General features: G+C 36.8%; 1 protein-coding gene across 1 annotated transcript in view; it reads left to right on the top strand.

Moving 5' to 3' along the window:
• LOC141521730 (aquaporin-9-like) overlaps positions 1-6,647 on the top strand; it is a 55,000-nt gene extending 48,353 nt beyond the window's left edge. Inside the window, exons 5-6 of the mRNA XM_074234576.1 lie at positions 2,586-2,803; positions 6,311-6,647. Of these exons, the coding sequence (XP_074090677.1) occupies positions 2,586-2,803; positions 6,311-6,458 (366 nt within the window). The 3' untranslated portion in view covers positions 6,459-6,647. The remainder of the gene's footprint in view (positions 1-2,585; positions 2,804-6,310) is intronic.
• Positions 6,648-13,899: the final 7,252 nt, after the last annotated feature.

Genomic DNA, 13,899 nt, shown 5'->3' with positions numbered 1-13,899 from the left:
GATTCTATTATTTTATATGCTCTTAATGAGCTGCTTGTATATAGTTTATAGAAATCACTACACTTTAAGAACTCAGGGTGAAGAATGAGTAAAATATTTTTGGACCATGGCCAAATGCATAAATTTCTGCTCTGACTATGCATATTTGTTACAAGTGATTTTTTTTCTTCTCCCCACCATATTATTAAGGGGGGGATTGAGAAAAATACATTTTATTATTAAAATTAGAATTTTTTAAAAATCATTAATAAAATAGCTTATGAAGCTTAAGAAAAATTGATACTGAATATTAATTATGAATAGATAGAAAGGTATATAGCCATATTCCTGAGGTCACTTCCATAGGAAGGAACCCCAAGCTATTAGGTATAAATAGCAGAAGTTTAAAAAAATATCCCTTTCTCTAGGCTCTAGGCTAGTTCACAAGTCGTCCCAAGAAAGTTCAATGATTATCCTACTTTAAAGATCCCTAGAGTAAGAGATCCTCTAACTTCTATTCTGGTTTCCCATGATCCTCCTAGTCAAGAAATTTCCCTTAAATTCCTCCTATTTTATATTAGTTTCAAAGTATAATTGAATTGATGGCCATATTTAGGTAGGGATAACACAGCATTTTTCAATAAAGTTGTTAATTGTTTTCTCCTCAAGAACCAGTAAATACAAAAAACTCAACCACTCAATATTTGCTAAGCTATGTTATTAATTTCATAATCAGTTCTTTGGCAGACTATAGTATATTGGATAATTTATGGTACCTGTTCTTAAGGATTTCAGACTATCATAGAGGAACAAAGCAAACATTTAACAGAAATATTTGCATACAAGTATAATACATTACCAAAGTATATTGGAGGATAGAGTAGGACAAGATGGAGGAGAGTCCCTGGGAAAAGATGGACTTTAAGCTGATCTAAGATAGGGAAAAGATACTTCAAGGTGATTAGGAGAGCAATGATTTCATATATTCAAAGGAAAGTTGAGGGTGCACAATGGGAGATAGAATTTTTGGTAACATGGAGTCAGTCAGCAGAAAACTTTGTCATCTTCAGCCAGAGATAAATCTGTCTATGGGCCTGTATAAACTAGTAGCTTTCTGTACAAGAAATGTTTTGCTTCTAGGATTAAAAGGAAAGATTGTAGTCATTAAGGAATAGGAGCATATATTGGTACTGGGGAAAAGTTAAAGATACAATAATCCTTGAAGAATGGTTCTATTTGCCAAAGGACTCCACCCCTTCACTTCTTCACAAGAAGGGATCAGAGGATGATTGGTTGCTTCTTTATAAATCTTCTTATAAGGATTTTCCCTTTAAAGGAAATAGGAAACCTATCTGATATGTTTTCATCTAAGGTAGAAGATGATAAGGTCTATTTTCATTTACCAAGTTGGCCAGGATTTCATTTTTCTTTCTCAGGATTTGACCCAACAACCACCGTTGTGTTAGCCAGAGTCATTGGGACATCACAAAAAGGGAAAGAATCTATTCATTTCTGAATCCTTCCATATGGTTTGGGATTATTTCCTCTCCTCAACAGAAAACAATACCCTCCAGGGATATGACATAGAAGCACACTATGGTCCTTTCTTGTTTTATATTTGGCCTCAGAAATTTCGATTCTTTGACCTTTCCCAATGACAGGAAGTATTGAAGGTAACATTAAATGGCTAACCCAAAAAATGTTTGTACAGAGACCTCAGGCATACTTGGTATTTTAGCCAAAAAAAAAAAGCCAAGTTGTAGTCTTGATCTTACATGTGCACATTTTCCCTAATAAGAATGTAAACTCTTTAAGGACAGGGACCACTTAATTTTTGTCTTTATATTCTTTTTTTGTTTGTTTTTTAGATTTTTTCAAGGTAAATGGGGTTAAGTGGCTTTCCCAAGGCCACACGGCTAGGTAATTATTGTGTCTGAGGCCAGATTTGAACCCAGGTACTACTGACTCTGGGCCTGTGCTCTATCCACTGTGCCACCTAGCCACCCTGTCTTTATATTCTTAGTGCCTAGAACCGGGACACAATTAGATAGCACTGATTACCAGTGCCTAAAACATAGAAGGTGAACTTAATAAGAATTCATTAATTGTCTCTTTCAGGGAGTTGATTCTTTGACTCCCAATTTTTATCTTCAGAAATCATTTAGGATGTCATTGATTTCTGATATCAAAGAAGGCTAACCAGAGGGCTTGGCATTCAGGGTATTTTTCTGGCTTTCTGATCAAATTAAGTTGATTTTAGTCCTTCTAGTGAAATTCATCCCCCAGTGTCCAAAAAAAAGATCATACTAAGTTCTTTTCCCTCATTCAGAAATTGTTTTTTCAAGGCCCAGTTGCAGAGGTCAGTGATTATTGAGATGACTGTGAGAGGTCCACTGAGCTTCTCTAGTTTGGGAGTAAGGAAGAACAATCATTAGAGACACATAAACAATCCCTATCTTTGGGGATTGAAAATCCCAGTCTTTAGACCAATGGAACCTCTTAGAGAGGAAGCATTTTCCACTCTTAGTAGTTCACAATTTCTTAGCCTTGAGTTCACTGGGAAGGACATAGATTTAGCTCACTGATGCTTGCTTTTCCCTTTCCAGGTGATGTCTACCTCATTCCTTCTCATGGTTATCTTTGCCATTTTTGATGAAAAAAACTGGAGGGTCCCCAAGGGTCTAGAACCCATCGTCGTTGGCCTGCTGATCCTCCTCCTTACCTGCTCGATGGGAATGAACAGTGGTTGTGCTATGAACCCTGCAAGAGATCTGAGTCCCCGACTTTTCACAGCTCTGGCAGGTTGGGGGTTTGAAGTTTTCAGGTAAGTGAGTTTGATGGAATTCCCTTGACTGGTGATAAGGGAATATTAAGGGAAATAGCATTTAGGAAGAACTATACATGTGTGTGTGTGTGTGTGTGTGTGTGTGTGTTTATCATCTCACAGAAAGGGTATGTTGTTTTGTTTTTTGGTATTGGTAGACAACATCCAATGAAGAAACCTCCTAGCTTAGTAATTGTTCTGCTACTTAAAATCTTAGATGCCCAGTAACCTGAAAGGTTAAGTACTTGCCCTGGGTCACACAGTATATCAAAAGGAGGATTTGAACCCAGGTCTTCCTCACTCTGAAATCAGTTCTTTATCTTCTATACCATACTCCCTCTCACAAGATTGATTTTTAAGTTGAGAAAAAAAATCTGTTGCTGAGAAATAAGTAGAGAATGGTGTATCCCACACAGAGATAATCCCTTACACTTATACTAAATTTGAAATAGAACTTCCTATGATAAATGACTAAATATTTATTATTATCATTATTATTAACTCAATTTCTAGCATAAAGTATGCATTATAAAAATGTTAGCTATTATTATTATTACGTTTGGCAAACATAGGTGCTATAAATGTTTATTCTCCCTCTTTATCCCCTCCCCTAATGGGCAAAATTCAGAGATTTGGTAGTCCTTCCCCACAATGCTGAACTTCACCTCCATCAGTTGGGTGGACATGGGAAAGTTGATTCAATTCCCTCCTAAGTAAATTGAGGATGACATTACCATAAGAGAATATTTGTGACAACTCAAAATAAGATAAGTCTTCACAGGACTTCTTTGCAATCTTTAAAGAATTATAGAAATGTTAGTTAATAATGTTCTTCATCCTCTTCTCAGAAGGACCCAAGGGGATATTGAGCTGTTTGTCAATTCACTACAGGCTCCCTCACTCCCATGAGGCTATGTCTCATCTACTTCCCAAGTTCCAAACCATCTCCCCCCACCCCTACCCCCAGCCTTTCTCTTTAGCCAAACACAACTAGTTTCAAGAGAGTACCTTATTCACCCAACAAACTCTTGTTCTGAGATTGAGGGATGGTCAAAAAAGCACCAAGGCAAGCTCTGGCTTCATGTTTTCTGTGGAAACGAAAGAACTTGACTTCCTAAATTCTTACATGGGCATACACATGCAGATATTATTGTACATATTATTGATTTAATCTTTCTAAGCAGTATGAGCTAGGTTGGCCTCTGATCAAAGTTTGTACCCAGAACAAGGATCAATCAGAAGGCCTTCAACAAAACACTCTCCATGTGACAAGAAGGAACAAGAGAATGAATAGGAACAATGCATGAAGCACAGTGACCACTTATCACAGGGCAGAGAGTAGCTTATCAAAGTTCCATACTCCCTGACTGGTCATTTTGAACTGGAAGCTTGAAGGATGTAGATTTCTCCAGATGCATTTGTGTAGAGTTAAGCTTTCATTGAACCTTTTCCTCTCTTACATGGGGTAATCTCTCCCTTCTGAGGCACTAATTGGCAGTAAGTTTGGTAGAAGGCAATGATTTTCATAAGGCCATAAACTTGTTCCAGGGACCAGTTTGGATCCTTTACCATCCTGGCAACTTCCATTCAGTCATATCTTTCTTGTTCCCCCAGTTTGGAGCGGCTATGCCCTTGTGATTTTCCAATTATTCCTTCATTCATAACTATAACTTATTTCCTCAGGCCCAAAATAAGCCTCAGGCTTTGGGTCGAAGAGAGATGGATGATACAATGAGATCTTCGCCTGCCTCAGAGAGCACAGCAAATTTGAAGAAAATTTTTTTTAACTTTACTGTGCAATAATAGTGACATCTGGTGGTTACTGCATCTAATATCAGGATCCCTTCCAAAAAACCTAAATCTAGGATTTAGACTCTGATAGAATCTTGATCTACTTCAATTCATTTTAAAAACAAAAAAGAGGCCCAGAGAGGTTAGACAACCCAACCATGGAGCCAAGACTAGGGGGAAAGAGTAAATTAGGTAGGAAATCACTCAGTACACAACATAAAGTTTGAGGTTTTTTTACAAAAAAATTCAAATTAACATTTGCCATTAATATTTTTATTATTAATTTTTGTTGATATCAACAGAAACAATATGGTTGTTGATTGTTGTATGATTCAATTCAACAAGTATGATTTAAATCAATAAGTAGATATAAGACACCAAGGTTAATGATAGGTTATTGAAATAAAAAAAGAATAGATCATAATCTAAGGAGTTTTATTATCTACTAATTATCTAGATTATAATAGAATACATATATTTAATCAGAAAAATTCCACTCTCTGTAGTATATATTTATATGGTGCTAAATTAAGTTTCTGTATATTCTGGGCTCAAGTCTCCATTAGACAGAAATATATATGCATGGGACATGATTTTCCAATGTAATGGGTTAGGGAGTAATTTTTCAACTTTGCCTATGTGGAGCACACAAAGATTCTATTCCATTTACCCCAGATCATTTAGCTAATTAGTAAAGGAGTTGGGTACTAGAATCTAGTTTGTCCTAATTTCCAATACAAAGCTCTTATCCATCTTACTCCTCTTTTCAGTCCCCTTTTATGAGTTCCCTTCCACAATCAGGAAATACACTGCTTCAGAACAGGGGCTAGTCATTATTACTATTATTGTTATTATATATGTATTCCTGATGGTTAAACACTACCTAGCACTTTGTTAGAGCTTAATAAATATTTGATCTGGCTTCCTAGCTCTAGTGAATGTGGTGAGAAATCACTACCAAATTCAGCTGCCTTAAAATGTAATCAAGCATATTGTAATATCCCAAATTATCTGTAAACTCTTAGGAATACTGGTATGAAAGATACACACAGGGAAAATTGTATCAGAAAGTTGGCTATCTCAAAATTAAACAGTGATTTACTATGTACTTTGTACCTAACGAGTGCTTAATAATAGTTTATATTATATAAAAATATATTAATTATATTTAAATTTTTTTAATTCATTAATTTGATTTACATACCCCAAACTTAACAGTAGTAGTACAGTCCTCAAAAAGCTTGCACTTCACATATTTCTAATTTGATGTTAAGAAACCCATGGATCTTCCAAGGATCCTGGCAGTGTTCCCTTTCAGCTTCTGCTGTTTCAGGTTTGGTTGGTTCCCCTGAATGAATAAGGCTCCTCAGCATTAACTATAGGTATGAGCTTAGTTCTTATGGGTCCTATTGTTTGTTTGCTGTTCATACAATAAATCATGTGAGTTAGATTGATTAGAAGTCAAGTCAGCAGGGTCCTGACAGTCTGGGAAATCCCTGCTTCATTATTTCCTTTAGGGCTTATCTCCTATTACCTATTCTCTACCCCAAATGAAGAAATGAAAAAAAAAAAAAGAATTGAATGCATACACAGTAGAGGTCCATAATTCAACTTTTGATGGGTAGAAAATCTAAAAAGATGGGTAGAAAGTCAGAGAAAAATGAGTCATCCAAACTAAACATAAATTGTAATATGAATTTCTTATTTGTATTTCAGGGCTGGAAGCTATTTCTGGTGGATCCCAGTTGTGGGGCCTTTGCTTGGTGGCGCCATAGGAGGCTTCATCTATATCTATGGCATTGAAATCCACCATTCAAAACCAGAACAAATAGGGGAGAAAAACGAACTGAGTGTGATAATGTAATAACATGTCCCATGCAATTGAATGCAACCAGGGGTCTATAACTGTGTTTATCAACTAAAAGTACAAAATTGATGAAGTTGTAAGACTGAAAACTAGGAAAGAATTCACTCATTTGTATTGGGTCCCAGGGAATAGATCATCTACTGAAAAGCTGTAAAATTAAGCAAGAAATTGAGATGAAGGCTGAAACCTTTGACTCTGCAGGTTGGTTATTCCTCTAGAATAGTACTTAAGATGGAATCTTCTCAACAGAGCAGAATTTTGCCCCTTCGCTTTTGCTTTCATCCTTATGATGTTAGTCCTTTGCCGTAGGACACTTGATTACTGACATGCTCAGCTGCTTTTATCCCAATTGCATTATCTATAAAGAAATATTTTCATTTAGTGCCATCAAGCACCATGGCCTTTTATTGTATGATCCCAAATATTATTTTCTGAGTACCAAGGTGTATATTCAAAAATGTACAGCTGTCTTAGTTAACTTATTTGTGACTGGAAGCTTATGTACTTAATTAAGGTTCTAGCCACTTGTCAACTCTGCTGTTATAATGTACTCAGTGGTGAGTCATGCATCCTAAAAATGGTTTTGGAAAAAAAAAACCCAAAAACAACTGAAAATGACTTTCAAAAGAAAATATAAAATATGTTCATGGTCCTTTAGATCAGACATAAAAAAAGCACTGGACATGCCTCCATGTCTTTAATAAATCAGAGGAGGACTGAATAGGAATCAAGACTTTGATTTGCTGCAAAAAATTACTATCTTCCACCTCTCTTTTCTACTTCCAATGTATTGGCTTCCTATGAAAGTCTGTATCTGTTGAGGGAACTCTAGGGTATTATCCACCCAGAGCCACTGGATTTTAATAAGCCAACTGAGCAATCAGCAGCTATATTGTGGAATGGATTATTTGGTCATTCCTGATCTGCTTTTCAAGATGGCTAAATGTAATGCATTGACCTCTTTATTTTTTTTTTTGTTTTTTTATTTTTATTTTTTGTTTATTTAAGACAATGGGCGTTTTTAAGTGACTTGCCCAAGTTCACACAGCTAGGCAATTATTAAGTGTCTAAGGTTGGATTTGAACTCAGGTCCCCCTGATTCCAGGGTCGGTGCTCTGTCCACCTAGATGTACCAATAATTTGCATTTTTGTCTTGTAAATATTTGATAACTAGTTTGTTTTGCATACCACTTAATATAGAAAAAAAGAAGTGGTGATTTTTTACCTAAGAAAGAAGATCATGACATTGATATTATCATGGGGGCTGCATAAATTTTGGAGATCCAAACAAAATTTTTTGAAAGCAGAAATATTTGATAATTGGATTAATTCCCTTTAAATAGAATATGAATTCCTACAGACCATCTACTGTCTTTATAAACCCCACATATTGATATCATCTATGTTTTATTATGTTTTTATTTATTTTGGTTAAACATTTCTCAAATGCATTTTAAAGCAGTTCAGGGAATTTTGCAGCCCAGTATTCACTTGTCTGATACCTCTTTAGAGGACAAGAATTGATTATTTTGCCTAAAATGTAACAGGATCTTCAAGATGCATAATATTTCACTTTCTCTAAATCCTTTAGTTCTAAGATATTTGCCAACCATCAGCCAAGAACTACTTGGCATATTGTAGTCTTTTTGTGCTTTTTTACATTTTAGATAGAGCAGACCACTAGACTACTAACTCTAATGAGATTAAATTTAACAATGATAAATATAAATTCCTAACTTTGATTCAAATGCCTAACTCTCTAACTGCACATGTCTAAGGGGAAGTTGACCTGACAATCATTCATGTGAAGTGGCAGGTGAAAAAACTACCAAGATCCTATACTATATTGAGATGCACAGAATCCAAACCATGGGAAGTGATAGTTTCATTATGCTTTGCTGTAATCAGATTCTAAAGCATATATTCTGAGTACCACATTTTAATAAAAGAATGGGAAACTGTACAATATTCCAAAGAGAATAAGACCCCTGAAAATCCTGAAACATGGAAACTGATTGAAGGAATGAGGACATATAGTCTGGAGAAAGGAATATATGCATTCAAGGAGGAAGCAGTATTCAAGTATTGGGGAAATGGCCTGGAGGTCTTGTTTTGCCAATGGAATAAGAGATGATACGTTCAGGAAGATTTTGCTTTATGTAAGAAAAACTTTAATAATAAAAGGTTCAAAAGAGGAATAGGTTACTTTCATGATTAATGGGTTCCCCTTTATTTAAGGTCTTTCAACAAAGACTGGATTTGTGAAAAATATTAAAGAAGGAATTCTTCTTCAGGTATTGGACTAGTTGATTTCAGAAGTTCTTTCCAACTCAGAGAGTTTGTTATTTATGATCATTTTACTGCTTTGGCCAAAATAGCAAGTTTCTTAATCCTCGGAATGGGAGTCACTAAGAGATATCATAAGATCATAAAGGTAGGTTCTAGATGGTGAAGTTCAAACTTCCAGTTTTACAGATAAAGATTTGAGGGTCAGAGAGAAAAGTTGAAGTAATATCCTCAGAGGCATACAATTAGTGTCTTAAATGGAAATGAATCTGTTTTCCCTAGCTCTCTATCTACTACTCTCTTATTAGATTAACAAATCAGTTCTTTAAGGCATAAGAGAATCTGCCCTCTTTTCAGACTCCCAGAAAAGAGAATGGTATAGCAGCTCTGTTTGTGGTGGCAAAAAATTGGAAATCAAGTAAATCTCTTTCAATTGGGGAATGGCTTAGCAAACTGTGGTATATGTATGTCATGGAACATAGAACATGTTCTATTAGAAACCAGGAGTGATGGGAATTCAGGGAAGCCTGGAGGGATTTGCATGTACTGATGCTGAGTGAGATGAGCAGAACCAGAAAAACACTGTACACCCTAACAGCAACATGGGGGCGATGATCAACCTTGATGGACTCACTCATTTCATCAGTGCAACAATCAGGGACAATTTTGGGAATGTCTGCAATGGAGAATACCATCTGTATTCAGATAAAGAACCATGGAGTTTGAACAAAGTCCAAGGACTATTTCCTTTAATTTAGGGGAAAAAAACCTGATATCTTATAGTTTGATCTTATTATCTCTTATACTTTATGTTTCTTCCTTAAGGATATGATTTTTCTCTCATCACACTCAATTTGGATCAGTGTATAACATGGAAACAATGTAAAGACTGACAAATTGCCTTCTGTGGGGGTGGGGGGAGGGAAGTAAGATTAAGGGAAAAATTGTAAAACTTAAAATAAATAAAATCTTTAATGCAAGAAAAAGAGAAAAGAGAATGGTAGACCTGCTGCTGTGATTTCACTACTTTCAAGTCAAGTTTCAATGTGATCCTTACCAAGGACAGTTGCTAAAATCCCTTCTAAATCCTTTTTGGTGCTCATTTCCTAGTAGTCTGCTATAGTGGGATGGTCACCAGGCTCTCACAAGAACTCTTCAAATATGTGAAGACTTGCTCTCAGGGCTCCCTTCAGTCTTCTGGCAAAATAATCCCAGCTCCCTATTCTTTCCCTTAATTTATTTTAAATAAGGCATCTCTTTTAAAGTCAACCTCCCATTTTACAAATGAGGAACCTGAAGTTTAGCAAATTTAAATGGTTTGCACAGACTCCAGGCCTGGAGTCAGGAAAACTCAGCATCCTGATTTCAAATCTGGCCTCAGATCCTTAATATCTGTGTGACCCTGGGCAAATCACCTAACCATGTTTGCCTCAGTTTCCTCATCTGTAAAATGAGCTTAGTGAAGAAAATGGCAAACTACTCCAATTTCTTTACCAAGAAAATCCCAAATGAGGTCACAATTTGAACACAACTGAACAATGATAACAAAGATACAGAGAAAATGGCAGGGAAAAAAATTTGGTTCTTCTCAGTCAGTTACAATAATCTTTCCACTCCACCACATAATATCCCAACCCTTTCAGATTCATCTTTAGTAATGACCCCACTTAAAATGGGGATTCTCAAAATCTTAGGAACCTCATAAACATTGGGAAAGAAAGCAATAATGAAGAGATTCAGACAAGTCCACAAGAAATCTGAAGCACACCTGAAGAGATTGTTGGAATCCAATGTTCAATCAAGAATTTATAATAAACATTAAGTATCTACTTTGTTCCAAGCCCCTGTTCCAATGCTGATGAAGCAATCCCTACTCTCATGAAGTTTACATTTTAAAGAGACCAAGACCCAAGTATAGGAGATAAGGGATTGGGATTTGTGATTTTAATTGTATAGAAAATACTCTATTCATAGAAGTCAGCAATAAATTTATAGTTATGCTGAGTTTCCCATGGGACACACAACTTTAGTGACCAGGGCCACAAAGTCAATGTTTAGCAGTTGTAGGACTTGGACCTGGTCTTTCAACTTCAAGGCCATCTCTACATATACACTAGACTATATCATCTCTCTGATAAGGAGATGTGGAATAAACCCAAGATATGCAAATTTGGTAGCTTTAACAGATTAAAACTTAAAGAAGTGGGGGAACATCGGCCCAAGAAAAAAGCTGATTTATCATGGAAATGTCTAAGATGACATTTTTGTATGTGTTTTTACAAGGGAATGGGGTTAAGTGATTTTCCCATGGTCACACGGGTAATTAAAGTGTCTGATACCAGATTTGAACTCAGATCCTCCTGATTCCAGGGTCAGTGATCTATCCATTGCACCTCAGTAGAGAGGAATCCAAATTCAGCCTCAGACACTTGATATTTACTAGCTATATGACCTTGAGCAAGTCACTTAAGCCTGATTGCCTTATATCCAGTGCCATCTCCAGTCATCCTGATTCATATTCTGGACCCCTGGACCCAGATGACTCTGGAAAAGAAAGTAGGTCTGATGACTTAGCACAGCAGCGCCTCACTCAAATCCAATTCATGTGCTTCTCATGGCATCATCTCCCTGATGATGTGGTCTTCAAGAATGAAAAAATATCACATCAAAAAAAAAAAGTTGGTGGGAACAAACTTTTGGGGAGAAATTGAATTCATCATTGGACATGCTGGGTTTGAAGGCTACGCAAAAATCAGGTGGGGATATCCAACAGACAGCAGTAGATAGAGTTTTCATAGAAGAGACTGGAGTTACCCAGATCAAGATTTAGGAGTATTAAAACAGCAATATAAACAAGTGAAGTAAATAATGTTTACAAAGCATTCTCCCTCTATCTCATTTGATCCTCACAATAATTCAGTTAGCTAAATATCATTTGGATCATTTTATAAAGTAACTGAGACTTAGAAGTCATGTCAATCAGTTTATTAGGGCAGGATAATGAGAAGATAGCCCAGATCCACATATAAATATCCCCAATAAGTTGCAGAAATATTTATCAAAAAAATAAATCATATGTTGACTTCTCTACCCAGGAATCCCCAAAAGGTCCCCAGACAAGATCTTGAGATAGACTCTGGATAGGTGGAGGACAAAACACAAAGGGTGACATGAGCCCAGCAGCAGGAAAAAAGCCCAGGCAAAGTTCAGTCTAGATACTCAAAAGTCAAGACAGCAAGATCCCAAGGAGCAGATTAACCATTGGGGGTTACAAGTATTACCTTCTCTGGCAGAGGAAAGGCCATTATGCAAGGACCAACTTGAGTATCTCTGGAGCTTGCAGCAACCCTAGGTCTGTTGGTATAGTCACTTAACCCAGCAGCAGCAGAAAAGGACCTCAGGTAGAGAGCTTCAAGAGGAGAGAGGGTCTTGGAGCCCTATGGCAAGAGACAGTCACCAAGCAGACCCTGCCCATACCATTAAATTACAGACTGAGCCAAGAATAGACCCACTAACCTAGAGACTGAGCCTGGGGAGATTTAGTAAGCCAAGGCAAAATCTGAATACCATTAGGAAGTAGCTTGATTTGACAGAAAACAAGGGAATAAAATCTGAAAAGAATAGTGAAACTACAACTCCAGGTAAAGTTTCAGAGAAGAGAAGGGCCACAAGTACTATAAGAGTACCTAAATTGAATAGCCCTAAACGAAAGAATGGCAGGAGATCAATATATTAGAATGTATGATAGGCCTTTCCTTCTCTCTCAAAAACTAAATGCCCTGAAAATTAAAATGGGCCAGACAGAACATGACAGTGAAACATGAAGAAGTATTAAAATGAAAATTGGGAAAAAGAAGACAATCCAAGGAATACTGACCTGGAAAACAGAACAAGGAAGAGCAGCTAAGAAATATTGGGTTATCTGAAATTCATGAACCCCCTAAAACTGGCTATCATATTTTAAGACATTATAAATGAATGCTTCCCCTAATTCTAAGAATAATGAAACAGGAGCCAAGATGGTAGAGTGAGGCAGGAACTTGCCTGAGCCCTCCCAAATTACCCTCTAAATACCTTTGAAAAAAATGCATCAAAATCGATTTTAGCAGTGAAACAAATTTTTAGCCCAGGACAGCAAAAACCCAAGGAGCAAGTTAACCAGGAGGGCTAGCAGGAAAGTATCACTGCAGTGGGAGGAGAGCTTGGTTTCTCATAGATGGTGCCTGAGTAAGAGAGCAGCAATGCCCTGTACCCCAGGGCAAGCCAAAAGTGAGGCCCTAACCAGGTGCAAACCAGCAGCTAGACCTCACCCCAGTAGTGAGACTTCAGCAGCAAGACCGCAACCATGGGCAAGCACCAGATAGGCATCACCCCTACTGCAAGTCACTACTGAGACCCTGCCCCTAGTTCAAGCAAGGCCCTACCCTGGTACAAGCTAGCAACAAGTTCCCACCCACCCCAATATAAGCCAAGAGCATAGTCCCACCCACAGTGTAGGCCAGCAGCTAGGCTTCAAGCCCCAGCACAAGAAATTGGGGCAGTACCCTCTGTACTACAGGAACAGAGCCCAACATTAACATAAAGTGAAAAGTCATAAAAGAGGTTGGAAAAATGAGCAAAAAAAATTGGAAAGGTACTATGATGATAAGGAAAAGGAGCAAGTCACAAAACTTGCAAGAGGACAATGTTAAAATGACTACATGCAAAGCATCAAAGAAAAATGTGAATTTGTCTCAGGCCCCCAAAAAAGAACTCCTAGAAGAAAAACTGGGAAAAGAAATGAGAGTATTTCATGAGAATCATGAAAAAAATCAAGAGTTTGGTAAAGGATGAACAAAAAAACCCATGGAAAAACATATACAAAAAAAAACACTGAAAAAAAATTCCTTAAAAAGTAAAATTGACCAAAAATTACTTTAATGAGTTAGAAAAAGTTGTAAGTAAACTCATATGGAGAAATAAAAAGTCAAGAATTTCCAGGGATTCAAAAGAAAAAAAGTACAAAAGAAGGTGGCTTAGCCTTACCAGATCTAAAATTATATTATAAAGCATCAGTCATCAAAATTGTCTGGTATTGGCTAAGAAATACAGTGGTAGATCAGTGGATTAGATTATAGATTATAATAATCTATTGATAAATCCAAAGAGTCAG

This window comes from Macrotis lagotis, chromosome 4 (assembly GCF_037893015.1).
Source record: "Macrotis lagotis isolate mMagLag1 chromosome 4, bilby.v1.9.chrom.fasta, whole genome shotgun sequence".
NCBI lineage: Eukaryota > Metazoa > Chordata > Mammalia > Peramelemorphia > Peramelidae > Macrotis > Macrotis lagotis.
The sequence above is the reverse complement of the archived record's forward strand: the minus strand, read 5'-3'. Positions and strand labels throughout refer to the sequence as shown.